Source organism: Hypanus sabinus, chromosome 2 (genome assembly GCF_030144855.1).
Source record: "Hypanus sabinus isolate sHypSab1 chromosome 2, sHypSab1.hap1, whole genome shotgun sequence".
In the NCBI taxonomy this organism is placed as follows: domain Eukaryota; kingdom Metazoa; phylum Chordata; class Chondrichthyes; order Myliobatiformes; family Dasyatidae; genus Hypanus; species Hypanus sabinus.
This window is the reverse complement of record NC_082707.1, coordinates 58,015,390-58,042,662: the sequence shown is the minus strand read 5'-3', so window position 1 is coordinate 58,042,662 and position 27,273 is coordinate 58,015,390. Positions and strand designations below refer to the sequence as shown.

The following is a 27,273-nucleotide window of genomic DNA, read 5'->3' as shown; positions in this document are numbered from 1 at the left end:
AAAACGGTTCACAATACTCAAGGTGAGGCCTCACCAGTGCCTTATAATGCCTCTGCATCACATTCCTGCTCTTGTTTTCTGGATCTCTTGAAATTAATGCTAACATTGCATTTGCCTTCTCACCACCAACTCTATTTGCAAGTTAGCCTTTACAGTGTTCTGCACAAAGACTTGCAATTCTCTTTGCATCTCAGATTTTTGGATTTTCTTCCCATTTAGAAAATAGTCCACACATTTATTTATTCTACCAAAGTACATGACCATACATTTTCCAACATTGTATTTCATCTGCAACTTTCTTGCCCATTCTCCTAATCAGCCTAAGTCCTTCTGCATCCTACCTGTTTCCTCAACACTACCTGCCTCTCCACCAATCTTCATATGATTTGCAAACTTGGCAACAAAGCTATTTATTTCATCATTTAAATTGTTAATATACAGCATAAAACACCGACCCCTGTGGAACCAACCTGGAAGCCAACCGGACAAGGATCCTTTTATTCCCACTCGCTGCCTCCTTCTAACCAGCCAATGCTCTAACCACGTTAGTAACTTTCCTGTAATACCATGGGCTCTGAACTTGGCAAGCAGCCTCATATGTGTGGCACCTTGTCAAAGGCCTTCTAAAAGTCCAAATATACAACATCCACAGCACCCCCGTTATCTATCCTACTTGTAATCTCCTCAAAGAATTCCAACAGATTTGTCAGGCAGGATTTTCCCTTAAGGAAACCATGCTGACTTTGTCCTATCTTGTCCTGTGTCACCAAGTACTCCATCATCTCATTCTTAACAATTGACTCTTACCATCTTCCCAATCACTGTGGTCAGGCTAACTGGTCTATAATTTCCTTTTTGTTGCCTTCCTCCTTTCTTAATGCCGAAGCATGCTTCATCAATTAAGAAAAAAAAGTCACATAGATCTTTCAATAGAGAGAAATCTTAACTATTGTTGTTCCTTTCCACAGCTTGCAGTGCATCAGATGGCAACCTTGCTGTTTCTTTAGCATTTTGTCTGTTTTTTTTTTACAAGGGCAAGTTGCTAGCTCCATGCTTAGCCCAGCACAGATGACAAGCGTGTAAGGAGCTGGCCCAATTCAAACCCAGGGCCACTTGGTTCGAAGTCTGGTGTTGATGCCACTACATCACTACCCAGAAATCTTAATACCATAGCAGAAATATGCCCTTCATTGCTTGTACAGATTGCATGAAAGAATAATGCACCTTTGCTTCTGAAATTTTCTTTCCTTGTGGACAAGGTAGTCCTTGAGATAGTAGGGAAGAGATTTGTTAGAACTTTGCCATTTATACCCTCATCTGAAGAAAACATGTCCATCCTAACCAGTTTCTCTTCATGAGCAAATATATTACAGTCTGGTAGAGTTAATGAAACTGTATAAAATTATGACATCTCCAAAAATTGAAACTTGGGACTAAATGCAGAGAGGTCAATAACCAGGGAGGATATTTTTAAAGACTAGATGAAAGGCTTAAACGTAAGTCGAGTATAGTTTTTAACCTAAAGATTATGACATCTGAACTTACTTCCTGAAATAGGGGCAAAAAAACCCATAAATATTCTAGAACAGCATCAGAGAGCCAAAATGCTAAGACAAGAATCACAAACCAAGAATTGGGCTGAATCCTAGCAGCTTGTTTGTTCCACTGCTGGCCTTTTGCTATACTATAAATTTCTATGATCCTATGGTTAGTCAAGAGGGAAACCTATTAAAAGTAATCTATGCAAAGTATAGTACTTGGGAGATCTAACACATAAACGATAATGTATTCAGTACTATAACTATCATTCATATGAATTCTTGTTTTTCAACATTAAATTTGTAATCACAAGGCTATTGCTTCAAAACACAAAATTGAAATTTAAAGAGTCCTGTAATGTCAGTGATAATCAATAGTTTATGACACTTCAACAGAAACAATTAACTTATCTCTTCATATTAACCAAATAAACTACTTCATATTAACCAAATGTTGCCTTTAAGTAACTGTATATGATCATCCATCTGCCAAAACAACCACAGCCTTATCATGTTTTGGAGGCTTGCATGCCACAATAATCTAGACAGCTATGTTGGCTGGAGCCTGGGCTTTATGCTTCGGCTCTTCATAGGTTAAAGGGTAGAGGCCAGATTAAGAGTGGTCCACCGGTCCTCCAGATTCAGGGGTTCAGCTCAGGTCTAGCAACCTCCACCAGTAAAACAAAGTTGCAATGAAAATAGCAATGAAGAATCTTTCTACCACATCTGAGGGCGACAGTATTCCTGAGTCTCTATCTGGGACTTGCATGGATGACAGCAGTGAAAGCCAAGAATACTGGCACAATGTAGGAAGCCCAAAACACCATCAGAGATGGAGGAAATTCATTGCTGCTTTAAACAACAGCAGGCATAATCAGCAGTAAGTAAGTAATATGATCATCCAAGCCAGTAACTACATTCAACACTTATTAAACTTTGATACTTTAAAAATTAACTAATTTAGAAATTAATTTAAGCAGCAAATCTAATATTCCAGCCTTTAAACATTCTCTGGTTATATTGTGGTAAATCTAAGAACAATGTATAAATTGAAGACAGCTGTGGAAATTAATGGAGCGAATACAAGATTTATTCTTCCATGCAGAAACCTCTGTACGTATACTAAATTTCATCAGTGACATACATGATAATAGGAAAAATCATTTTCAGGTAAATTTTATTATTATTATTACAATAGTGGCTTAAATAGATAGGCAAAAAATAAAAATAATTGTGTTAATTGCTTGAATATACCTGTACATTTGTGAAAAGTTTTTTTTTTGTAGATTTAAAGTAAATGTCAGGGTTTGGGTTTTACTCATTCAGGTTTGCCAATTCCATACCCACTTCCAATGATCACACTGTTTGTGGCTTCATAGGGATGATTAATTTGCAAGAGATGCTTGGGGTAAGTTTATGGGGCTCAATGATCACTATATTAGGTTTTCACTGCTAGTCTCAGAGGTGGACAGCCAGCGCCAAAAGTCAAATGCTGGATGGGTATAATTAAACATATACATTAAAGAAACATTATTATTACATAAGATTTTCCAACACAACAATACAAATATCACTTTTACAAAAATGAAATTTGCACAAGACTCCTCCATGAATGTTCTATACATTTTCTATGCAATTAATAATGTGATGAAATGATCTGTGTGGACAGCAAGTAAAAGTTCTTTTGCTGCACCTTGCTATATGTGAAAATGATAAATTTTATTAATTCATACTTCCATTCCCTCCTTGTGAGCAGTCTTCCTCTTCCAATCATTTGAGTGCTTAAATTCTTTCCAAGTATAGCAGCGATTCATTTGCTGTACTTCCAATTTATTATACTAAGTTGTTAGTTTCAGTTTGGTCCCTTCAGTGTGAAAGTAAACAAAAGCAGTTAAGGTGACCACTCTGTAGAACTCCAATGATCAATCCACAAGAAAGTCCCTAAACTTCCAGTTGCCAGTCATCTTAATTCTTCATCCTATTCTGACTCTGACTTCTATGTCTTTGACCCTTTATGTTCCAATGAAGGCCAATTTAACTATGAGGAACAGCACCTTATTCATAAATAAATAAAGTATCCAAATGAGGTTTTATATCTCAGACAGGAAGCCAATTGGACCAGGGCAACAGTGGCCTAAGCATTTTCCAAACCATGAACAAAATTTAATTCCCCACCTCCTACAAATGGCCTTCCCTGGGCATTTTTACAAAACAATATTATATCAAGAATCATATCTGAATAGAAATATACAAAGTTGCTTATGTTTGAGACACTTGCATTAATTCTATTGGTTGAAAGAACTAAAGTTCTCCCTTAAAGGATAACACTTTTTGACCAAAACTTTTAAACATTTGAATTAGTCAACATTGATTCATATTTGTCATTATTGAAGTCATGAGTAAGAAAATGTGACAGATTTTACTTGAAATCTTTGAAAACATTTGATTTTCATTCTTAAGTGATAAATTCCCAAGCTACCTAAACTAATGCTGAAGCAATGTTTTATTCTCTAAAACCAGACTTTCACACCTATTCAGTTTATTTTAAAATATACTATTTTTTGAAAATCATCAAAACAATCTTTTGAGAAGATTCCTGTGTAGTACATGATTATAATCTTTGATTTATAATCTAAATCAAAGTTCCAAATGTATAACAAAACAATTAAATCAATTTATCGTGGTTCACTAGAAATTTATAAATGGTGGAACATTATAAAATAAATGCATCAAATAAGTTTGTATTTTTATTTACTTTTGACAATATAATAACTGTTCTGCCAAAATCATTATCAAATCACATTATTTTCAAATTATCTTTAATATTTTATATCAAAGTTCTATTCGATACAGATTTTCAGAATTTATCACTTGGTGAGGAGTAGTTAATTTTTTTTGGTATTTCTTTCTGACAAACTATCAGAATAATAGCAGAACATTTTGTTTGTCTTGGGCTTCTTCGGCCTCATCATCTGTTTCAACTTCACCAGCTTCTGTTGCCAGAGAATCAAGCATAAACTGGGACTGAACAGCCTCCCTTGGAGAAATTGAATGAAAAGGAAGTGTAAAACATAATTGTTCTAGTGAAACAAGCATGAATCATTCCCATTCACTTCACCAGCAGGCACAATAGCCAAGAAGCTCAACTGAAATCAAAGTATGAAGCCTCAAACCACAATATAATGTGCACTGCATCAGATATGATCATTTAGATTCAATGCACAGAAAAGCACTGATTCTGTATTAAAGCGAACATGCATGTGGACATGTAGATTAATCAGATTTAACATGATGTTGATAGATTTCACTATAAGCAGAAAATGAACAAAATCAGATGGATATCTGTTTCAGCATTATTATGAACTGCCTTTACCATGAGCTGAATGGTAATCCTCTTGAAGCAGATTTTATACATGTATTATCAAAACTGTCAACTTAATACATGGTGATTGTTCCTAAGTACTTCTCTATTGGCTGATATGATACAGGGAAAAATAAAATATTATCAAATTCAAAAAGAACAACAGTAGAAATGACGCACGGTTTATGTATATAACATGCAAATATTTATGCATGTAATGCATTCTGCTTCCTGATTTAAAAGAACAGGTATGAATTTGTTCTTTTTGTATTAAATATGTGCTTCAGTATTAAATAAGTGACTGCTGATGCAATAAGTTTCAATGATAACAGCAATAAAGGATTTTTCTAGAGAAAAAAGATTAATAGGATATACTGTAGTATTCTGTATTGATTACTGAATGGAAGTTGTGTACTACTTTTTAAATTTTTACTTTATAAACCATATGTAACCGTGATTTGTTTTCATAACTGGAATACAACCTACATGAATCCTAGATTTAGACTATTTTCCTTATATCTGAATTTAGCAACACCATAAAGCCACAAGGAATAATATATTTCTCCTAGTTCAATTTATTTGAAGATACTAATCAAAACTTAGAGGAAAGACTGATAGAAAACATCTGGTTCTTTCTGACCTTTGCAAAACTGGAGTGCCCTTTTCAAATGATTGCCCAGAAGACATTGCCAAGTCACAAGCAGAAACCACGTCCAAACTATGTTCACCTCCTACAGTAGCAAAATAAGATAGTTTTAATTATTGTAAATGTTCTTTCAAATATCATAAATATTAGTGCTGCCAAATTTCTGGCACATGTCACTTAATATCACTGAGGTTATCATATGGATGGAGGACCTGGGTCAAATATCCAGAAGACTATTTCCAGAAGATTTTGTAAAGTGAGCAAGCAATTGGCTGTGTCATACGGACTGCTAATTATAAAGAGGACTGCAGGCTTTGTGCTCCAGAATATCTTCTGTACTTGCATGGTTAACAATGGGACATGATTATTTGAAAAGTGTTACTGCCATGTGAAATAAAATAAGTCCTAACAAAGAGTCCCTAATCTGAAAAATTTACTGTTTCTCTTTCCACAATTGCTCTGCCACAGAGGTTTGGTGGAGATATATGTATAGTAGGGGCATGTAGCTGGGCTGGAGCAATGGGAAAAGAATCCAAGGAGCATTTCCACCCTCAGACAATATATGTAAGGCAATATAAAGAAACATTTCCAAGCTTTTTAAACTTCCCATTAAGGTTACTTCCAACCAGAATTTCCTGTCATGTAGTGCAATAGGCTTCAAAACGATATTAATTCTTAAATTTCTGCTTCTCTTTACATATTTGAATTAAAATCATCATCAATCTAATATGTAAGGTACTGTTTAGCAATCCACAAACAAAAATGTCCTCAATGAGATATTCCACATGCTCCAGGTACAAGTCTAATGTAAGCCATGTAGATTTAATTGTTTTGTAAGTACTTGGCAAGGCTGGTACGAGGCAAGGCTGTCCTTTAAGTCCCCTATTATTTGATATTGCTTTGGAACCCTTAGCCATTGCTATTCATGACTCACCTAATATTTTTGGTATTACCCACAGGGAAGGGATTTATAAGCTATCACTATATGCTGATGATTTGTCACTATACATCTCTGACCCTGAGAGATCTATTCCTGCTATTTTATCCTTGTTGTTTAGTTCAATAGCTTTTCTGGCTACAAATTGAATTTTAATAAGAGTGAATTATTCCCATTAAACATGCAAGTTCCAATCTATAAACATTTACCATTTAAAGTTGTCACAGATAACTTTACTTATTTGGGTATTAAAATCACTAAGAAACATAAGGATTTATTTAAAATTAACCTTTTACCTTTAATTGACCAAATCAAGCAACTAACTACTAGATGGTCCCCATTATCTTTGTCATTGGTTGGTTGAATTAATGCAATCAAGATGATAATTTTACCCAAATTTTTACAACTATTTCAAGCATTACCAATTTTTATTCCTAAATCTTTTTTTTGACATTATTGACTCCAAAATATCCTCGTATGTGTGGAAGAATAAAAATCCTAGATTAAGTAAAAAATATTTACAGAAACCTAAGTAGGAAGGTGGTGTGGCTTTGCCAAACCTAAGATTTTACTATTGTGCAGTTAACATTCAATATTTAATATTTTGGACACAAGGATCGGTCACATTACCAAGCCCACAATGGGTAAATTTGGAATGCAAATCTGTACAAGACTTTTCATTGTTTTCTATTTTAGGATCTTCGCTTCCTTTTGTTTTATCTAAATTGAATAAACAAATAACTAGTCCTATAGTTAAATATACATTGCGAATATGGTTTCAATTTCGTAAATTTCTTGGCTTGAATAAGTTTATCTTATCAAGCTCTATTATATCTAACTTTTTTTTCAGCCCTCTCTTATGGACCAAGCCTTTGTGTTATGGAAAATAAAAGGTATAACATGTTTTAGTGATTTATTTTTAGATAATAGCTTTATGTCCTTTGAACAAGTGTCCAATAAATATAACTTGTCTAAAACCCATTTTTAGATATACAAGTTAGACATTTTTTGAATAATATGTTACAGTCCTTTCCAAATTTATGTCCAATGGATATTACAGAAAAAATCTCTAGCTCTGAACCCTTGTCAGAAGGGTTTAGTAGCCATCATTTATGATTATGAAAATACAACCAGGGGTATCAGTAAAAATTAAGAAGGAATGGGAAAAAGAACTTCAGTGTCCTTTACCCACAGAACAGTGGGAGAAAATTTTACAATTAGTTAACTCTTCTTCCATTTGTGCCAAACATGCCCTAATACAATTCAAGGTTGTCCACAGGGCTCATATGTCCAAGGACAAACTTGCTCAATTTTATTCACATGTTAATCCAATCTGCGACAGATGTCACTCTGAAGTTGCCTCATTGACTCACATGTTTTGGTCTTGCCCCTGTTTGCAAAATTACTGGAAAGATATTTTTGGTATTATTTCAACAGGTTTGAATATAAAATTGCAACCTCATCCGATTACTGCAATTTTTGGTTTACCAATGGTGGATAATAGTTGTTTATCCCCCTCAGCCCGACGGATAATTACATTTATCACATTAATGGCTAGAAGATCTATCTTATTGAACTGGAAAGAAATTAATCCTCCAACTACATTTCAGTGGTTTTCCCAAACTATTTCCTGTTTGAGTTTAGAAAAAATCAGAAGTGTCATTTTTGATCCTTCAGTTAAATTTGAAGAAACTTTGAGACCATTTATCCAACATTTTCATATGAGTTAAAGTGACCTTTCCCATACAATATTCTTATCATCTGTAATTATTTGGATAGAGGTGCGGAGTTATTGACACTACTGTGTATACTTGATATAATACAATAGCCCATGTCGGTTAGGCTAGTTGTTTTTTTTTGGGGGGGGTTCTTATTTTTCCATTTTTTGTAACCTACTATAAGTTTGGGAAACTATTATATGTGGATTATTAACTGTTTGTATTTGTAGTTTTACCTATTAATTATGTATTCTCAAGCTTTTTGTACTTGATGTTTTTCTTATTATGCTTGTTTGAAAATTAATAAAAAGATTTAAAAAGAAAAGAGAGTAACAACAAAAGCAAAGTGTTGGAGGAACTCAGAAGAGCCAGCCACATCTCTTGAGGAAAAGTGATGGTTGGTGTTTCGAGTCAACAGCCTGCAACAAGGCTGCCACTGGCTGTTATGGTAATGAAGGTCACTATTTTTAAGAATTTATGGGAATTATGAGGTAGTCACCCTTATGTTGCAGGAGGCAGGTACCTGGGAAAAAAGGGAGTAGACAGGCAGTGTATAGTATCCATATGGCCATTCCCCTCAATAATAAGGATACCATTATGAGGAGGATGACCTACCAGGGTGAAGACGCAGTGACCTAATCTCTGGCATTAAGTCTGTTTCTGTGACTCAGAAGGGAATGGTGGAGAAGACGACTGCAGAAGTGGTAGGGATTCTCTAATTAGATGAGCGGACAGCAGATTCTGTGGATGTGAAAGAGACACCTGGATGGTATGCTGCCTCACAAATGCCAGGGTCAGGGATGTCTCGAATCGGGTCAGCAAGGATGAACAGCCTGAAGTCGTGGTACATATTCGTATCAACGACAGGTAGGAAAAGGGAAGAGGTCCTGGCGAGAATATAGGGAGTTAGGTAGAAAGCTGAAAAGCAGGACCTCCAAGAGGGTAATCTCTAGATTGCTGCCTGTACCAAATAGCAGTGAGGGTATGAATAGGATGATTTGGCAAATGAATGTGTAGTTGAAGAATTGGTGCAGGGGGCAGGCTTTCAGATTGCTGGATCACTGAGATCTCTTCTGGGGAAGATATGACATGTACAAAAAGGGCAGGTTACACCTGAACCTGAGAGGGCCAATATCCTTGTGGACAGGTTTGCTGAAGCTTTTGGGGAGGGTTTGAACTAATTTGGCAGGGGTATAGAAACAGAGCAATGGGGCTGTGGATGGGGCAGTTGATATATACAACAAGATGTAATATGTAGTGAGACTGTGAGGAAGGACAGATGGATGATAGGGCAAAATTGGAGTCAGTTGGATGAGTTAAAGTGTAACGGGGGCTAAAATTGAAAGAGGTGATGAATGCAGCACTGAAAATGTAATATTTGTACATATATAGTATATGAAATAAGGTACATGATATTGTAGCATAGTTAAATTGGCAGGAACGACGTTGTGGCTGAAAGAAGATCATAGTTGGAAGTTGAGCATCCAAGGATACATATTGTATTGACAAGATAGGCAGGTAAAAAGAGGGGGTGGGTGGCTCTATTGGTAAAATATGAAATCAAATCCTTAGAAAGATGTGACATAGGATCAGAAGATGTAAAATCCCTGTGGATAAAGTTAAGAAACTGCAAGGTTAAAAAGACCCTGATCGGAGTTAAAAAGACCCTTTCGCAATGTTGCAAGAGTCGTGGGGATTTCAGTACGCAAGTAGATTGGGAAAATCAGGTTAGCACTGTATCCCAAGAGTGAGAATTTGTAGAATACCTATAAAATGACTTTTTAGAGCAGCTTGTGGTTGAGCTCACCAAGAGAAAGGCAATTCTGGATTGGGTATAGATTTGATTAGGGAGCTTAAGGATAAAAACCCTTAGAAGATAGTGATTGTAATATGATAGAATTCCAACTGAAGTTTGAAAAGGAAAAGCTAGGGAGGATAAATCAGTATTACAGTGTACTAAATGGAATTATAGAGGCATGAGAGATGAGCTGGCTAAAGTTGATTGGAAGGGGACACTAGTAGGGATGATGGCAGAACAGATGGCTGGAGTTTCTAAGATCAATTTGGAAGACACAGCAAAGATACATCACAAGGATGAAGAAGTATTTTAAAGGGAGGATGAGACAGCCATTTCTGACAAGGGAAGTAAAAAGCAGGATAAAAACAAAAGAGAGGGCATATAATATAGCAAAAGTAGTGGGAAGGTAGAGGATTGGGAAGCTTTTAAAAACCAACAGAAGGTAACTAAAAAAATCATAAAAGAGAAATGATGAAATATGAAGTTAAACTAGCTGAAAATATAAAAGAGGATGCAATAAGTTTTCAGATCTATAAAGAGTAAAAGATAGATGAGAGTGGATATCGTAATTCTGGAAAATGATGCTGGAAAGGTAGTAATGGGGGACAAAGAAATGGTAGACTAACAATAATTATTTGCATCTGCCTTGACTGTGGAACATTAGTGACTGTAAATGGAGTGAAGCTGTGAACATGAACTTCCAAAAAAACTGTACAATGAACTTCTAAGTTAAATTAAAGTTATGAGATTAAAACGGTCAGTGTCAGAATAATAATAGGCTAGGTTAAGGTCTGGAAATCAGGATTGAGGCAAACAGCTAATTTCCAGATTGTAATGGAATTTACAAAGTTATCAACCTAGGATCTCTCTTTGAAACAGTTTTTTTACTATAGTTACCTGAAAATATTGCTTTCAAATCATTGAAAGCTACTCATGAGAAATGAATAAAGTATAGGAGAAACTGATATTTTAAATGTCTCACAGTAATCTTTCATTATGATGATACCTTTATTTGTCTTCAACAGTTCCCTCTCCAATTCAATTAAAGCTTGTTCATCTGCTTCTTTTTCAAAACTGGATTCATCTTCATCAACATCAGTACTCGACACTTCAGAAATTTCATTTGCAGCTCTAGATAGTGGGTGAGTAGCAGTGGTCAGCTGGGAAATTTCATGCTGCTTCTGCTTAACAAGGTATCTTCTTTCAATTTGTGGTGTCTCACACAATGAAACTGCTGCAGAGGATGACATACCTCTCTCAGGGCATCCCAGAGTTCCTAAAAGCAAGAAGAATATCAGGTAAATCATAGAAATACAAGAGAATGAAGATGCTAGAATCCGGATAAACAGACAATTTGCTGGAGGAACTCAGTGGGTCGAGCAATATCTATGGGGAGAAAAGGAACTGTCAACATTTCAGACCAAAACCCTGCATCAAATAGCACACAGTTTTATACAACATCCTAAAAGAACAGAAACTATTTGTCCAGAATATGTTGCAGCATGCACTTGTCACTGAGATTGATGTTGTTATTATGCTTTGTCCTCTTTCTGTCTATACTTCTTGTCATTATTTTCTCCTAGGATAAAGCTCTTACTGTCTCTTCTAATTTGCCTATCCTGCTCGTAACCTACAAAAATTAGAACAATCCAAACCCTGATATCCAACACAGTGAGTGAATTAGATTCAACGTGTTTCTTTGTTTGCAATGTAACAAGCCTAAAATCTATAAGAATAACCATTAAAATTATTCACATATATCTTGTGAGACCAAACTTCTTTTTTCTCTAAGAGTGGGAATTTCTTTGTCACGGATGGTTATCCCATTTTGTCGAGAATCTCCTAATGTCATGAATTATAACAACATTTCCCTGAGCTTGAGTCAACAAAATTTTGAAGAGGAAAAGCAAAACAAAAGTGTGAAATCTGAAATAAAAACAAAAAATGCTAGAAATACTCCGCAGGTCAAGAGGCATCTGTGGATAGAGAAACAGGCTATAAATAAGTCTGAAATGTTCACTGTTTCTCTCTCCATCTTGCTACCTAACCTGTTGAGTACACCAGCAACTCTTTTATATTTCAAAATTCTAAAATTATTTGCTATTTGCACATGGACGGCCTTGACATGGTACTTTTCTAACACTTCTTTGACATGATACTTCATTGGGATATAGCCAGTTATTTTAGTTCCTCCCCAATGTGACACAACTATACAGTAATGAATATCTCAGTGGAGTCTTCATATCTTGAGGAAGAAGGCTGTAAACATGCTAGTTTCCTATATCCAACACCGAAACAACAATCACTAGGTTGTGAGTATTACAAATATTCAAATAGAAGGACACCAAAGAACAAACTGCTTTTAGAATAAGTTGCAGCTGATCGTCAACTCTAAGAAAGTCAAAATCCTAACCCCTGTGACAAAAAGTGATGATAATTCATACAAAATATAACTTACTTCAAGTGTCATTTGGTGTCAGTAGATTGTTGAAAGATCAATAAACTAATCTTAATATAGTTAGGCAACACATTGCAGGGGAAATGCAGGTAGTCAGATGTGTCTTCTCTAAACTGAGATCTTGAACTGAGGTTCTCCTTGCATGTTGAAAAACAGGTGTTTTCTCAGCATGGCGGCCAATACTCTTCTCTTAATTAATAATGCTGAGTGGTTGTCCCCAACCTCTCCACACAAACTGGCTGTCAAGTTTGCCTTCTTAAGAACATTAGCAGCACTTCAGCCATAATCTTGTGGTTACTAAAAAAAAACTTGGAACATCAGAGGATTTAATCACAAGCTAAATAATTCAAATTCCCTACTTTCCTTAGCTATTTTTAATCTGTTGAGTTCAAAGGTTTCATTTATAAATTGTTACATTTGAAAGTAGAGTTTACAATTGTGTTTTTAAGATGGTGCCTGCTCTTTCACTATCCTGTAAAGCTCTTCTGACATAATGAATTCTATTCTATTAAATTCAGTTGACCATATAAGTAATGCTAAAAAGCTAACCTTCCAGCCACAACAACATTACATTTAATTGATTATTAAACTGGTCACGAATTTGCCATCTTTATTGAAATTACTTAGAAATAGCAATGGGCATTGTTATATTCCTAGGTCTTTTGGAGAACTGCAAAGCATAAATAACATTGAATCCGCTCAATTATTTTACATTCTTTGATAATGAATCTCAAGGAAATGTGCCCTAGGATCACATTTTCACCTGTTGTCATAGTATACAATACACTTTCAAATACTCTATAAATCATGAGCAACCTGCTGTCTTTGTTCCACGCTTACTTAAACCTACTATGACTTATTACGTAATGGAATCAGAGTGCTTAAAAGGAACAAGTGGAATTCACTGCTGAATTGCCACAATTACTAATCCTGTTCCTCCAAGCTTCTCATTCTTTATAAACCAGGCTCATACATCATTACATATATCCTATGAAAGGCAACCACCCCTACATCCAAGGAATCAAGAGCTGGCTGGCCTTTTGCCTGAAGCCTTCATCAGGTAATTTCCCATCTCTTAACTATTACAACACCATTCTCCACCTCACAGTATTTTTTCCATTAGATGTTTTATGAAAGCAAAATATGCATCTGTAGATCTGAAAATAGTCAGCATAGTTAAATGGCATACTTGGAAAATGAAATTGTTAACATTATCCAAATATGACTAAATGTTAGGAGATGCCACATTTTTCAAGAGTGGCAGGAAAAGGAAAGAAGGGTGGAAGGGAGAGGAGAGCTTGTGATTAAATGAAAGATAATGCCAGGCAAAAAGAGACATAAAGAAACAAATTTAATTGAAGAAGAGGTAATAATGATGAAAGCAGCATATATGTACATATTTCATTGAAAGTTGCAGGGCAGATAGAAAAATTGTTAAAATGCAAATGAAATTCTGGGCCTTATAAACAGAGGCACAAAGTATAAGAACAAGGAAGTCATGGTGAACTTTTGTGCAACACTGCATCAACTCATCTGCACACAAATCTGGATGCAACATCTTAGGAAAGATATAAAGATTTCAGAGAAGGTGATGAAGATATTACTCAAGGGACAAGGAACTTTAGTTTTATGGGCAGACTGGAAGAGCTAAGATTGTTCTGATTTAAATGGAGGAAGTAAGGGGATTTGATAGAAATATTGAAAATAATGATGAATGTAGACAGAATAAACAGTGGTAGGTAAAGCGAAGTTACTATAAGGAAAAGCATCTCATGCAAATAGTTAAGCTTTGTAATGCTCTGATGGGACTAATAGTGCAGGAGTAAGGTGAGATGGTAGAGGCATGAGAGTAGTTTAAGGTAGTGTCAACCTAGGATAAAAGGTAAATGAGGAATATCAGAAAGTCAAGCATGGGCATGCTTAAGGTAAATTTCATAGGAGGTGGTTAAATGCAGAATGGAGAGGGTATATTGGTGGGGTTTTTCTAACTGTTTCAGAACAAGCAAGAGGACAATCTCATTACACTTGTGGTATAGAGATGAACCTGATGGGAGAAGACACACAATAGGTTGAAAGTAATAGAATATTAGAAATTTCTCCTGATATTGGTGATAGTGCAGGCTTGGTGATATCAATGAGATTGAATCTCTGATTTGTTTCTAACAGCGGCTCAGAACTGAGTAATGAGTAACTTCAGATTTGTGTCTTAAAATATAAAATGGTGAAATCTGGGAAAAAAAGGAGTCAATAAAAAAGAGAAAAGAGCTTTGACCAGTGGCCAATCCAGACATCAACAGTTTTGACAGGAGTGGTCTTCAATTAGGTCCACTACCCAAGGATAAAAGGCAGCAGTGGATCACTACAATGAAAAAGAGCTTTGACTAGCGGCCAACCCGGACATCGGCCAATCTGGACATCAGCCAATCCAAACATCAACAGTTTTGACAGGAGCGGTCTTTAATGAGGTCCACTGCCTGAGAAGCAGGTTGCTACAGCGAAAAAGAGCTTTGACCAGAGACCAACTGGCATCTGGGATTCATTAGTAACAGCAAATTGAAGGAAGGTAATGGCAAGAGCAGCAGCCATCATCGTCTGAGTGGACATAGTCAGAGTGGTGATCTTGAGGCTTTAGCTCTTCAGGGTTTCAGCAAAGAGAAGCTTCACTCAGAAAAAGCACAGGAGAGAAAAGCTCAAGTTTTTTCCTTCTCTTAAGAAGGAAAAAAGCTGCATAACACTAAGGGGCAGAAAACACTGGTGGGAGTTGTGTACAGGCCACTTAACAGTAGTAGTGAAGTTGGCGATGGTATTAAACAGGAAATTAGAAATGCGTGCAATAAAGGAACAGTAGTTATAATGGGTGACTTCAATCTACATATAGATTGGGTGAGCCAAATTGGTAAGGGTGCTGAGGAAGAGGATTTCTTGGAAGGTATGCGGGATGGTTTTCTGAACCAACATGTCGAGGCATCAACTAGAGAGCAGGCCATTCTAGATTGGGTATTGAACAATGAGGAAGGGTTAGTTAGCAATCTTGTTGTGCGAGTCCTCTTGGGTAAAAGTGACCACAATATGGTGGAATTCTTCATTAAGATGGAGAGCGACATAGTTAATTCAGAAACAAAGGTTCTGAACTTAAAGAAGGGTAACTTTGAAGGTATGAGACATGAATTAGCTAAGATAGACTGGCAAATGATACTTAAAGGGTTGACGGTGGATATGCAATGGCAAGCATTTAAAGATCACATGGATGAACTACAACGAGAGTTCATCCCAGTTTGACAAAAGAACAAACCAGGGAAGGTAGTGTACCCATGACTGATGAGGGAAATTATAGGGATAGTATCAATTCCAAGGAAGAAACATACAAATTAGCCAGAAAAAGTAGCACACCCGAGGACTGGGAGAAATTCAGAGTCCAGCAGAGGAGGACAATGGGCTTAATTAGGAAAGGGAAAAAAGTTTATGAGAGAAAGCTGGCAGGAAACATAAAAACTGACTATAAAAGCTTTTATAGATATGTGAAAAGAAAAAGATTGGTTAAGACAAATGTAAGTCCCTTACAGTCAGAAACAGATGAATTGATCATGTGGAACAAGGACATGGCAGACCAATTGAATAACTACTTTGGTTCTCTTCACTAAGGAGGACATAAATAATCTTCTGGAAATAGTAGGGGACCGAGGGTCAAGTGAGATGGAGGAACTGAGGGAAATACATGTTAGTAGGGAAGTGGTGTTAGGTAAAGTGAAGTGATTAAAGGCAGATAAATCCCCAGGGCCAGATGGTCTGCATCCCAGAGTGCTTAAGGAAGAAGCCCAAGAAATAGTGGATGCATTAGTGATAATTTTTCAAAACTCCTTAGATTCTGGATTAGTTCCTGAGGATTGGAGGGTGACTAATGTAACCCCACTTTTTAAAAAAGGAGGGAGAGAGAAACCAGGGAATTATAGACCAGTTAGTCTGACATCGGTGGTGTGGAAAATGCTAGAGTCGGTTATCAAAGATGAGATAACAGCACATTTGGAAAAAGGTGAAATCATCAGACAAAGTCAGCATTGATTTGTGAAAGGAAAATCATGTCTGACGAATCTTGTAGATTTTTTTGAGGATGTAACTAGTAGAGTGGATAGAGGAGAACCAGTAGATGTGGTATATTTGGATTTTCAAAAGGCTTTTGACAAGGTCCCACACAGGAGATTAGCAAACTTAAAGCAGATGGTATTGGGGGTATGGTATTGATGTGGATAGAGAATTGGTTGGCAAACAGGAAGCAAAGAGTGGGAATAAATGAGACCTTTTCAGATTGGCAGGCAGTGACTAGTGGGGTACCGCAGGGCTCAGTGCTGGGACCCCATTTGTTTACAATATATATTAATGATTTAGACGAGGGAATTAAATGCAGCATCTCCAAGTTTGCGGATGACACGAAGCTGGGCGGCAGTGTTAGCTGTGAGGAGGATGCTAAGAGGATGCAGGGTAACTTGGATAGGTTAGGTGAGTGGGCAAATTCATGGCAGAGGCAACTTAATGTGGATAAATGTGAGGTTATCCACTTTGGTTGCAAGAACAGGAACCAAATAATAACAGGATTATTATCTGAATGGTGGTCGATTAGGAAAAGGGGAGGTGCAACGACACCTGGGTGTCATTGTACACCAGTCATTGAAAGTGGGCATGCAGGTACAGCAGGTGGTGAAAAAGGCAAATGGTACATTGGCATTTGTAGCAAGAGGATTCGAGTACAAGAGCAGGGAGGATCTACTGCTGTTGTGCAAGGCCTTGGCAAGACACAGCTGGAGTATTGTGTGCAGTTTTGGTCCTCTAATCTGAGGAAAGACATTCTTGCCATAGAGGGAGTACAAAGAAGGTTCACCAGATTGATTCCTGGGATGGCAGGACTTTCATATGAAGAAAGACTGGATCGACTAGGCTTATACTCACTGGTATTTAGAAGACTGAGGGGGGATCTTATTGAAATGTATAAAATTCTAAAGGGATTGGACAGGCTAGATGCAGGAAGATTGTTCCCAATGTTGGGGGAGTCCAGAACGAGGGATCACAGTTTAAGGATAAAGGGGAAGCCTTTTAGGACCGAGATGAGGAAAAACTTCTTCACACAGAGAGTGGTGAATCTGTGGAATTCTCTGCCACAGGAAACAGTTGAGGCAAGTTCATTGGCTATATTTAAGAGGGAGTTAGATATGGTCCTTGTAGCTAAAGGGATCAGGGGGTATGGACAGAAAGGAGGTACAGGATTCTGAGTTGGATGATCAGCCATGATCATACTGAATGACAGTGCAGGCTTGAAGGGCCGAATGGCCTACTCCTGCACCTATTTTCTATGTTTCTATGTTTCTTTATATCTGCTTAGCTAGGGCAGTAGAGATGCCAGGCAGGATTGTGAAATGCTCCTCATGTGGGATCTGGGACCTCTAGTGTCTCTGATGACTACAACTGCAAGAAGTGTATCCAGCTGCAGCTTCTAATAAACTGTGCTAAGAAGTTGAAGGTGGAACTGGATGAACTCCAAATCATTCAGGAGGCTGCGGGGATGATAGATTGGACATACAGAGAGGTAGTAACACCCAAGATGCAGGACATGGAAACTGGGTGACAGTTAGGAAGGGCAAAGGGGCGAAGGAGCCATTGCAGAGTAGCCTGGTGGCCATCCTCCTCAATGACAGGTATATTACTGTGGATACTGTTGGGGAGGATGACCTAACAGAAATTCACCATGGTTGGGTCTCTGGCACCGAGTCTGCCACTGTGACTCAGAGGCAAGAGGGGAGAAGAGGCATGTTGTGATGATAGGGGATTTGTTAGTTAGGGGAATGGTCAAGAGGTTCTGTGCGCAAGAACGAGATTCCCAGATGGTATGTTGCCTCAAGGATACCAGTGTCTGGAAAATCTTGGATCACATCCACAGCATTCTTAAGTGGAAGGGTGAACAGCCAGAAGTCGTGGTCCATGTAGGTACCAATAGTGCGGGTAGGAAGGATGATGAGGTTCTGCATAGGGAGTGCTCGGAGTTAGGTGCTAACTTAAAGGGCAGAACCTCCAGGGTTGTGATCCCAGGATTGCTACCCAGGCCACGTGTTAGTGGGACTAGAATTAGGAAGATTATATAGTTTAATACATGGCTAAGGAGTGAGTGTAGGAGGGAGGGCTTCAGAATTTTGGATCATTGGGCTCTCTTCCAGGGAAAGTGGGAACTGTACAGAAGGGCGGTTTGCACCTGAACTGTAGGGGGACTAATATCCTACTGGGAAAGGTTGTTAATGCTGCATGGTGGGCTTTAAGCAAGAGTTGCAGGGGATGGAACCAGAGTACCAGAACAGTTAGTGGAGAGTTTGTGGAGACAGATGTTGGAAAGACCTCAGACAAAGTTAGGAAGCAAAAGGTTGAGTATGGTGTGACTAGTGTCCTGATCTGCATATTTTTTAATGCAAGAAGTATCATAGGAAAGGCAGATAATAGTGCTGAAGATGAGGTAGTTGGTTTACTAACACAGGCAATGTGTAGTGAGGAGAGGCTGTTGACTGGGCAAAATTGTAGTCACCAGGATGAGTTGTAATGCAAAAAAAGGACAAAATCAAAAAGGGTGAATACAGGACTGGAGGTATTGTATTTGAATGCACCCACTATACGGAACAATGTAAATGAATTTGCAGTATAGTTGCAAATTGGCAGGTATGATGTTGCAGGCATCACTGAATCATGGCTGAAAGTATATAGTTGGGAAATTAATGTCCAAGAATACATATTGTATCGAAAGGATAGGCAGGAAGACAGAGGGCCCCATGTTGCTCTGTTGGTAAAAAAATAAAGTCAAGTCATTAGGAAGAGGTGACAAAGAGTTGGAAGGTAATAAATCATTCTGGATAGAGCAAAGGAACTTTAAGAGTAAAAAGACCCTGATAGGAGTTGTGTTATAGACCCCAAAGCTTAGGGAATATGTGGCCCACAATTTACAGCATGAGATAGAAAATGTATACTAAAAAGGCAATGTTACAATAGTTATGGGGTACTTCAAAATGCAGGTAAATTGGGAAAATCAGGTTGGTGCTGGATTCCAGGAGGGGGAATTTCTAGAGTGCCTTTGTGATGGCTTTTTAGAGCAGCTCATGGATGAACCCACTAGAGGATTGTTTTGGATTGGGAATTGATTGGAGAGCTTAAGGTAAAAGAACCCTTAGGGGAAGTGATCGTGATTGAATTCACCTTGAAATTTGAGAAGGAGAAGCGAAAGTCAGATGTATCAGTATTATAGAGGAGTAAAGGAAATTACAGAGACTTGAGAGAGGAGTTGGCCAGAATTGATTAGAAAAGAACACTGGCAGGGATGATGGCAGAGCAGCAATGTCTGAAATTTCTGGAAGAAATTCAGAAGGCAAAAGATACCTGTATATACATCCCAAAGAGGAAGAAGTATTCTGAAAGAAAGATGACACCACTGTGGCTAACAAGTCAAAGCCAACATAAAAGCCAAAGAGAAGACATACAATAGAGCAAAAATTAGTGGGAAGTTAGAGGTTTGGGAAGCTTTTAAAAAAAAACCAACAGAAGGCAACTAAAAAAGTCATTAAAAAGGTAATGATGAAATATGAAAGTAGGCTAGCCAATAATATGAAAGAGGACACCAAAAGTTTCTTCAGATACATAAAGCGTGAAAGAGAGGTGAGAGCGGATATCGGACTACTGGAAATGATGCTGGGGAAGTAGTAATAGGGGAGAATGAAATGACAGATGAACTGAATAAGTATTTTGCATTAATCTTCACAGTGGAAGACACTAGCAGTGTGGGGGAAGTTCCAAATGTCAGGGGTAATGAAGAGTGTGAAGTTACCATAACTAGAGAGAAGGTTTTTGGGAAGCTGAAAGGTCTGAAGGTAGATACGTAGACCTAGAGTTCTGAACGAGGTGGCTGAAGAGGTAGTGGAGGCATAATCTTTTAAGTATCACTAGATTTTGAGATGGTTCTGGAAGATTGCAAAGTTTGTCACTCCACTCTTGAAGGAGGGAGAGAGCCTGAAGAAATGAAACAATAGGCCTGTTAGACTGACATCAGTGGTTAGGAAGGCATTGGAATTGATTACTGAGGATGAGGTCTCAGGGCACTTGAACGCACATGATAAAATAGGCCATAGTCAGCATGGTTTCTTCAAGGGAAAATCTTGCCTGACAAATCTATTGGAATTTTTTAGAGAAGAAACAAGCAGGATAGACAAAGGAGAACCAGTTAATGTTATGTCCTTGAAATTTCAGAAGGCCTTTGACAAGGTGCCACACATGAGGCTGCTTAAAAGGTACAAGTATTACAGGAAACAATTCTAAGATTGATAAAGCTGTGGGTGATTGGTAGGAGGCAAAGATTGGGAACAAAAGGCGCCTTTTCTGACTGGCTACCGGTGACTAATGATGTTCCACAGGGGCTTGTGTTGGGACAGATTTTTTTTACTTCATATGTCAATGATTTGGATAATGGAATTGATAGCTTTGTTGCAAACTTTTCAGACAATATGAAAATAGGTGGAGGAGCAGGTAGTTTTGAGGATGTATAAAGGCTACAGAAGGACTTAGACCGACTAGAAGGATGGGCAAACAAATGACAGATGGAATACAGTATTCAGAAGAGTATGGTCATGCACTTTGGTAGAAAAAATGAAAGCATTGACAATTTTCCAGGATTAAAAGGCTTGTCATATAAAGAGCATTTGATGACTCTGGGCCTGTATTCATTAGAATTTATTAGAATGAGGGGTTACGTCATTGAAACCTATCAAATAGTGCAAAGCCACAATAGAGTGGATGTGGAGAGGATGTTTCAGATGATGGGAGAGGATGCAGCCTCAGAATAGAGGGATGCCCTTTGAGAACAAAGATGAGGAGAGTTTCTTTAGCCAGAGAGAAGTGAATCTGTGGAATTCGTTGCAACAGGCAGCTGTGGAGGTCAACTCTTTATGTACATTTAAGGCAAAGGTTGATAGATTCTTGATTAGTCAGAACATGAAGGAATACGGGGATAAGACAGGGGATTGGGGCTCACAGGGAAACTGGATCAGCCATGATGAAATGGCAGACTCAATGGGTCAAATGACCTAAATCTGCTCCTATATCTAATGGTCTAATAAAACTAATATTGAAAGGTTCAGTGCTCAAAGAGGCAATATCAGCAAGAACTGACTGAAAAATGTTAAATGTTGGGAAAAATGAATGTGAGAGGACTGCTTGTGGTAAAATTGAGTTTGGTAAGACTTTAGTGGAGAAAGTTAAGTATAAAATTCCTGAACACCCTAGGATGGAGATCTTGTAATAGGATCAAACCCAGGAATACACTGGAGACCAAAGAAGACAGCAGATGCTGGAATGTGGAGCATGATTCTGCCTGACCTGTTGAGTTCCTTTAGCAGCTTGTGTTCTTTTAGCCCCAGGAATACACTGCACTATTTCAGGACTAGTACATGGGGTAGCATGGTGGCGTAGTGGTTAGCATAATGCTTTGCAGTACAGGCAACCCAGGTTCAATTCCTGCCGCTGCCTGTAGGGAGTACATTCTCCCCGTGACCACATGGGCGTCCTCCGGGTGCTCCAGTACCCTCCCGCTGTCCAAAGACGTACTAGTGGTAAGTTAATTGGTCTTTATAAATTGTCCCATTATGAGACCATGATTAAATTGGGGTTGCTGGGTGGTGCCGCGTGAAGGGCCGGAACAGACTACTCTCTACTACATCTCAATAAGTAAATAGACACTTGACCAAATAAACTACTCAATCATAAAATAGTAATATGTAAGAAAATCTTACTGTTGGAACACAAACAACTTACGTGAAGTTGATTTTGATAACGTCATCCATGCTGTGTTATTTTTTGAAGAACCAGATCTTCTAAAACTGCTTGGAGGTCTACACTGAATATCATCAATTACATCATGAACAATGGAGTCATCAGCATATTCACAAAGGCTACTGTCCGGTCTCCAGTCTCCATCTTCTAGGGAAGGAGACAAAGATGAATAGCTCTTCATTTTGGCAGCTGCAACAACTGATATTAACTTTAGGCAGAAGATTAGTGATATGAATTAGCTCCCATTGGACTCTGCTTTTTTCATTAACATCAATATGCATAATAATTGGCTTTTTCACAACCAAACGGAATATTAGAATCAGCCACATGGTACCTAAAATATTCATTAGGAGATCAAAATGAAGTGAAATTCCATTTAAAATAGCCTGATAAAAAATGTTGAAGAATTATGATTCTAACCCGAATGTACAAAAAATCTTGAAATCAGAATAGTAAAAGTGTGAAGACCCTGCGGTCAGGTAGCAACTGTAGTGTGAAGAACAAAGTTCAGTTCTTGGTGCAGTGACTCTCCCAGGGGATGGAAAAGACTCCAAGGTGATCAAGGAGATCCCGGCTAATGATGTGGATCTTTAAAAATTACATTGCAATTTTTTTCTTGTTGATAGATGTAAAGTACATGTTAAAAACCTTGTACTTTAATTTGTGATTAATCACAAACATTACACGAATGTTATTCCACAAAAGTAGCCATTGACTAAGCTTTATTTAAAGCAGTACCATAGTGTTTCTGTCTCACCATTTCTTAACTTAGGCACATGCATGATCAAACATGTGTCCCTTGAATATGGATTTCATCTAACATATGTTTAACACTCTGAATTCTGCAACCACAAGACTGGAGTATTAAATATGGTAAGTTAAAATGTAGCTATTTCTCTGCTACAAATGTTGCACAAAACTTGCATAAAACTCATTCTCTCCTGATGTCAACTACATGAAACAAATTATATATCTTACACATGCTTACACACCTTGACCACATGCTGAACTGAAGTAAAGAGTTACTTACCAAAGGTATTTTGGGGCCTGAAAATTTTTCACTGAAAAGTTTCACTCTTTTCTTTGCAAGTCCATTCCATTGTATATAAAGCACTTGTTAAAGTTCCAAGTTAAATAATTACCAGTTTTTATGACTACATCTCAAAGAACATTTTAAGACACTTGATTTCATTCAGCGAAACAGTGTGCTTGCCTCTATGGTCAGCACATACTTCGGTTAAAATGCTCAGAACATGCATCAATGAGTTCTGCTGCTCCAAAGATAACTAAAAGGTTAAATTCACCGAGGACAAAAGAACACATCTGTGTGCTAGCCAAGTCCACCACCATTAGCATTCACAACTGTCCCCCATTGAAGCAAAGGCTGCAGTATATGCAATGTACCAATGGTATGTCAGCAATTCATCAACATTTTTATATCAGCACACGGAAAAGCCTCAAGTCACTTGTATATTCTAAACAGCTACAAAGTGGGTTCCAAATCATATATCATTTTGACTTGGATAATTCTTGCTGACTCAATATAGTTCCTTATTTACAACACAAGCAGCGAAAACTCACCTAATACCTTAAGGTATTTCTTCAGCAGAAACATTATTGTGGTTTAGCAACACAGTTTCAACAAATGCAGCCATCAACCTCTCAAAATATATCACATGTAACCAGTGACTGTAAATAGAGAATCTCAAAACCTTATTATAAAGTAGGTTCCAAATTAAAAGCTCAAGTTTATTATTATTAAATTGTATACATATGTCACCATATACAATTCATTTCGTGCGTGCATTCACAGCAAATACAAGAAACACAATAGAATCAATAGAAGGCCGCACGCAACAGGATGGGCAAACAACCAACATGCAACAGACAACAAAATATACAAATAAAAAGAAGAAAGAATAAATAATAATAATCAGAGTATGAAAGCATGTAAAGAATAAATAATAGATTTTGTAATTCTAAATCAAGCCCAGTGAAAAAACAGAAATCTTTCATGTTGTTATATCGACCACGAAAAAGCATTTGATTCGGGAGTTTCAAGATGGCGACGTAAACATCTGCCTTTTAGGCGCTCTTCATTTTTTCAACTATAATCACCCTTTAATCAAATCTTTTCGAACTTAATCATATGAGTTGATACTTTTGATTAACTTTTTTTTTCCTAAAACAATATTTGATTTAATCTTGTCAAACTTAAAATGGCTACAAGCAAGAAATCGTCTAAGGATCCTTTGTCCATCGATGCAATTTCTCATCTTCTGGATGCTAAACTTGCAACTTTGGAAAGCAGGCTAGAAAGTAAATTGGAAAGTAAACTGGCAAGTTTGGAAAATAAGCTTACCACGAAAATATCTGAACTTGAAGGAGTTGTTAGATCGCTTGATACTAAGCTTCAATCGCAGGCATCAGATATTCAGCGGCATGAAGATAAGATCACGACTCTTGAAAAATTAATTTGTGAAAAAGTACGTACAATTGAAGCGCTGGAGAAGAAGGTACATTCGACTGCTAAAACAATAGATCAGTATAAGTTTAAAATTACTGATCTCGAAAACAGATCTCGCAGACAGAATTTGCGAATCATCGGGTTCCCCGAAAAAGTTGAGTCCGGTGATTTAACTGAATTTTTCTCTAAATTATTGTGGGAAATTTTCGGTGGTGAAGGTTTGCATACTAAACCTGTTATCGACCGCGCTCACAGAGTTGCGAGATTTTCGGCTGCGAGTGGCAAACCACGAGCTGTGATTGTTCGCCTTCATTATCCTCGGGAGAAAGAGCTTTTAATTCGATTAGCTCGTAAAAAAGGTATGATTTCTCACAATAGCAACACATTTCGAATTGTTGATTATTCATTCGAAGTAATGAGAGCGAGAATCGCTTTTAAACCAGTGATGGCAGAGATTCATTCGATTGGACTTAAACAAGCTTTAAGATATCCAGCGAATCTTAGAATTACGTTGAACGACAACAGTCAGCAATTTTTTAACACTCTGGAAGAAGTGAAGAAATTCGTTGAAGAATATCGATCTTCTAGTGCAAGTTGAACTATGTGTTATGCTGAAGATTTTTTGGAGAGAAGATGCCATTTCATTTTAAGTTTTAACCTATGAAGCTGGGTTATAACTTCTTACCCTGATCTACGGGTCTGGTTTCTTTTTTTTTACTATCATCATCGTTTATAGATGCTCTTTTAATTTTTTATAATATCTTTTTTTTTATTCTTTTTTCTGTTTCGGATATACACGTTTATATTTTGTAATAAGGATTTACTTTTTTTAAGATGTCGTTTCTTCTTAACATAAGACTTTGCTTTCTGTAAACATTTATTTGTTTGCCTGCACTTGGAAATGGGACGAATGTTTTGGATTTTTTGGTCTTTTTTTTTATATATTGTAGTGTCTATTAAGTCTTTTTTTAATCCTATTTTGATAACTTTTTAATTAAATTTTTTAATAGATCACTGAACTTACATTTATATTTTGTAATATGGCTTTTTCAAAATGTCGTTTCTTCTTCCCATAAGTCTTTGCTTTTGAAACGTCATTTTTCTTGTATTTGAACATGGAATTTTTTTTAAAGGTATATTACACTTTCAAATTTTAATGTTTATACTTTTTTTATTAATGATCGTTTGTTTTATTATATTATTTTTTTCATTCTGATTGATATATATTCTCTCTTTGCAACCCTATATTTAAATCTGGGTGTTATATAGTTTTTTTATCTTTTTATGGAGCTGCCATCTTGAAATGGGGGTAATATTAGTGTTAGTTTATGCACCTGCCGCTTGGCTTTCTTTCGAGGGGTGGGGGGAGGGGGGAGGGATCTTTTTTCACGCTTTTGCTTTTTATTTTTTTGCTTTTAGTTCATGGGCCGACTTCAAATTATTAATATTGGTGAAGAGTCATGTTCTCCGGTTGCTCCTGTATCATTTTTCCTTCTTCCTGAATTATGGGTTATGTGTTTTTTTTAACCTTTCGTGATATATACAATTAATATTAGCATGATGGATAAGTCTATTAATTTTACTTCTTGGAATATTAATGGTTTAAATCATCCGATTAAATGTAAAAAAATATACTAAAAAATATACTAAAATATACTAAAAAAAAATAGACTAAATGCTAATATTATCTTTGTACAGGAGACCCATATTAGGAGGGAGGATAATCAACGCTTTTTTAGGTTCTGGAAGGGTCAACAATTTCATTCAAATTCTACTAAAATTAGGGGTGTGTCTATTTTTATAGACCCCTCAATTTCGTTTATACATCATGAAATTATATCTGATCCACAGGGCAGATTTTAGTTGATTACTGGTTCACTTTTTAACCGAAAAGTGGCCTTAGTTAATATTTACGCTCCAAATTTTGACTGCCCTGATTTTTTTAAACGTTTATTTACTGCCCTTCCTAATCTAAATGAATATATGTTGATAATGGGTGGAGATTTCAATTGTTGTTTGAATCCTTTGATGGATAGATCTAAACCTATTCGAACTCTTCCGAATAGATCAGCTTTACTTATTAACTCTTTTATGGTTGATTCGGGAATTACTGAAATATGGCAGTTTTTGAACCCTAAAGATAAAGAATTTTCATTTTTCTCACATGTATATCACAGTTATTCTAGAATTGATTATTTTCTTATCGATCATTGTTTATTAGCAGATGTTATTGATTGTAAATATGATTCTATTGCTATTTTGGATCATGCACCTTTGAAGTTATCTATCAAGATTTCGGACTCTTTCATTAATACTAGATCTTGGAGACTCAACGCTACTTTGCTTCAAGATCCAGAATTTATTACCTTCATAAAACAGCAAATTGACTTATTTTTTTCAACAAACTATACCGAAGAGATTGACAGAGGAATACTTTGGGACTCTTTTAAGGCTTTTATTCGTGGACAAATTATCTCATATTCTGCTGGTAAAAGAAAACAAAGATA

General features: G+C 37.0%; 1 protein-coding gene across 1 annotated transcript in view; it reads right to left on the bottom strand.

Annotated features, from left to right (window-relative positions):
- Nucleotides 1–2,698: 2,698 nt before the first annotated feature.
- zbbx (zinc finger, B-box domain containing) overlaps nucleotides 2,699–27,273 on the bottom strand; it is a 146,491-nt gene continuing 121,916 nt past the window's right edge. The window contains exons 17-20 of the mRNA XM_059946888.1: nucleotides 22,282–22,446; nucleotides 11,005–11,274; nucleotides 5,540–5,630; nucleotides 2,699–4,575 (exon numbers count right to left, since the gene is read on the bottom strand). Coding sequence (XP_059802871.1) covers nucleotides 4,458–4,575; nucleotides 5,540–5,630; nucleotides 11,005–11,274; nucleotides 22,282–22,446 — 644 coding nt within the window. The 3' untranslated portion in view covers nucleotides 2,699–4,457. The remainder of the gene's footprint in view (nucleotides 4,576–5,539; nucleotides 5,631–11,004; nucleotides 11,275–22,281; nucleotides 22,447–27,273) is intronic.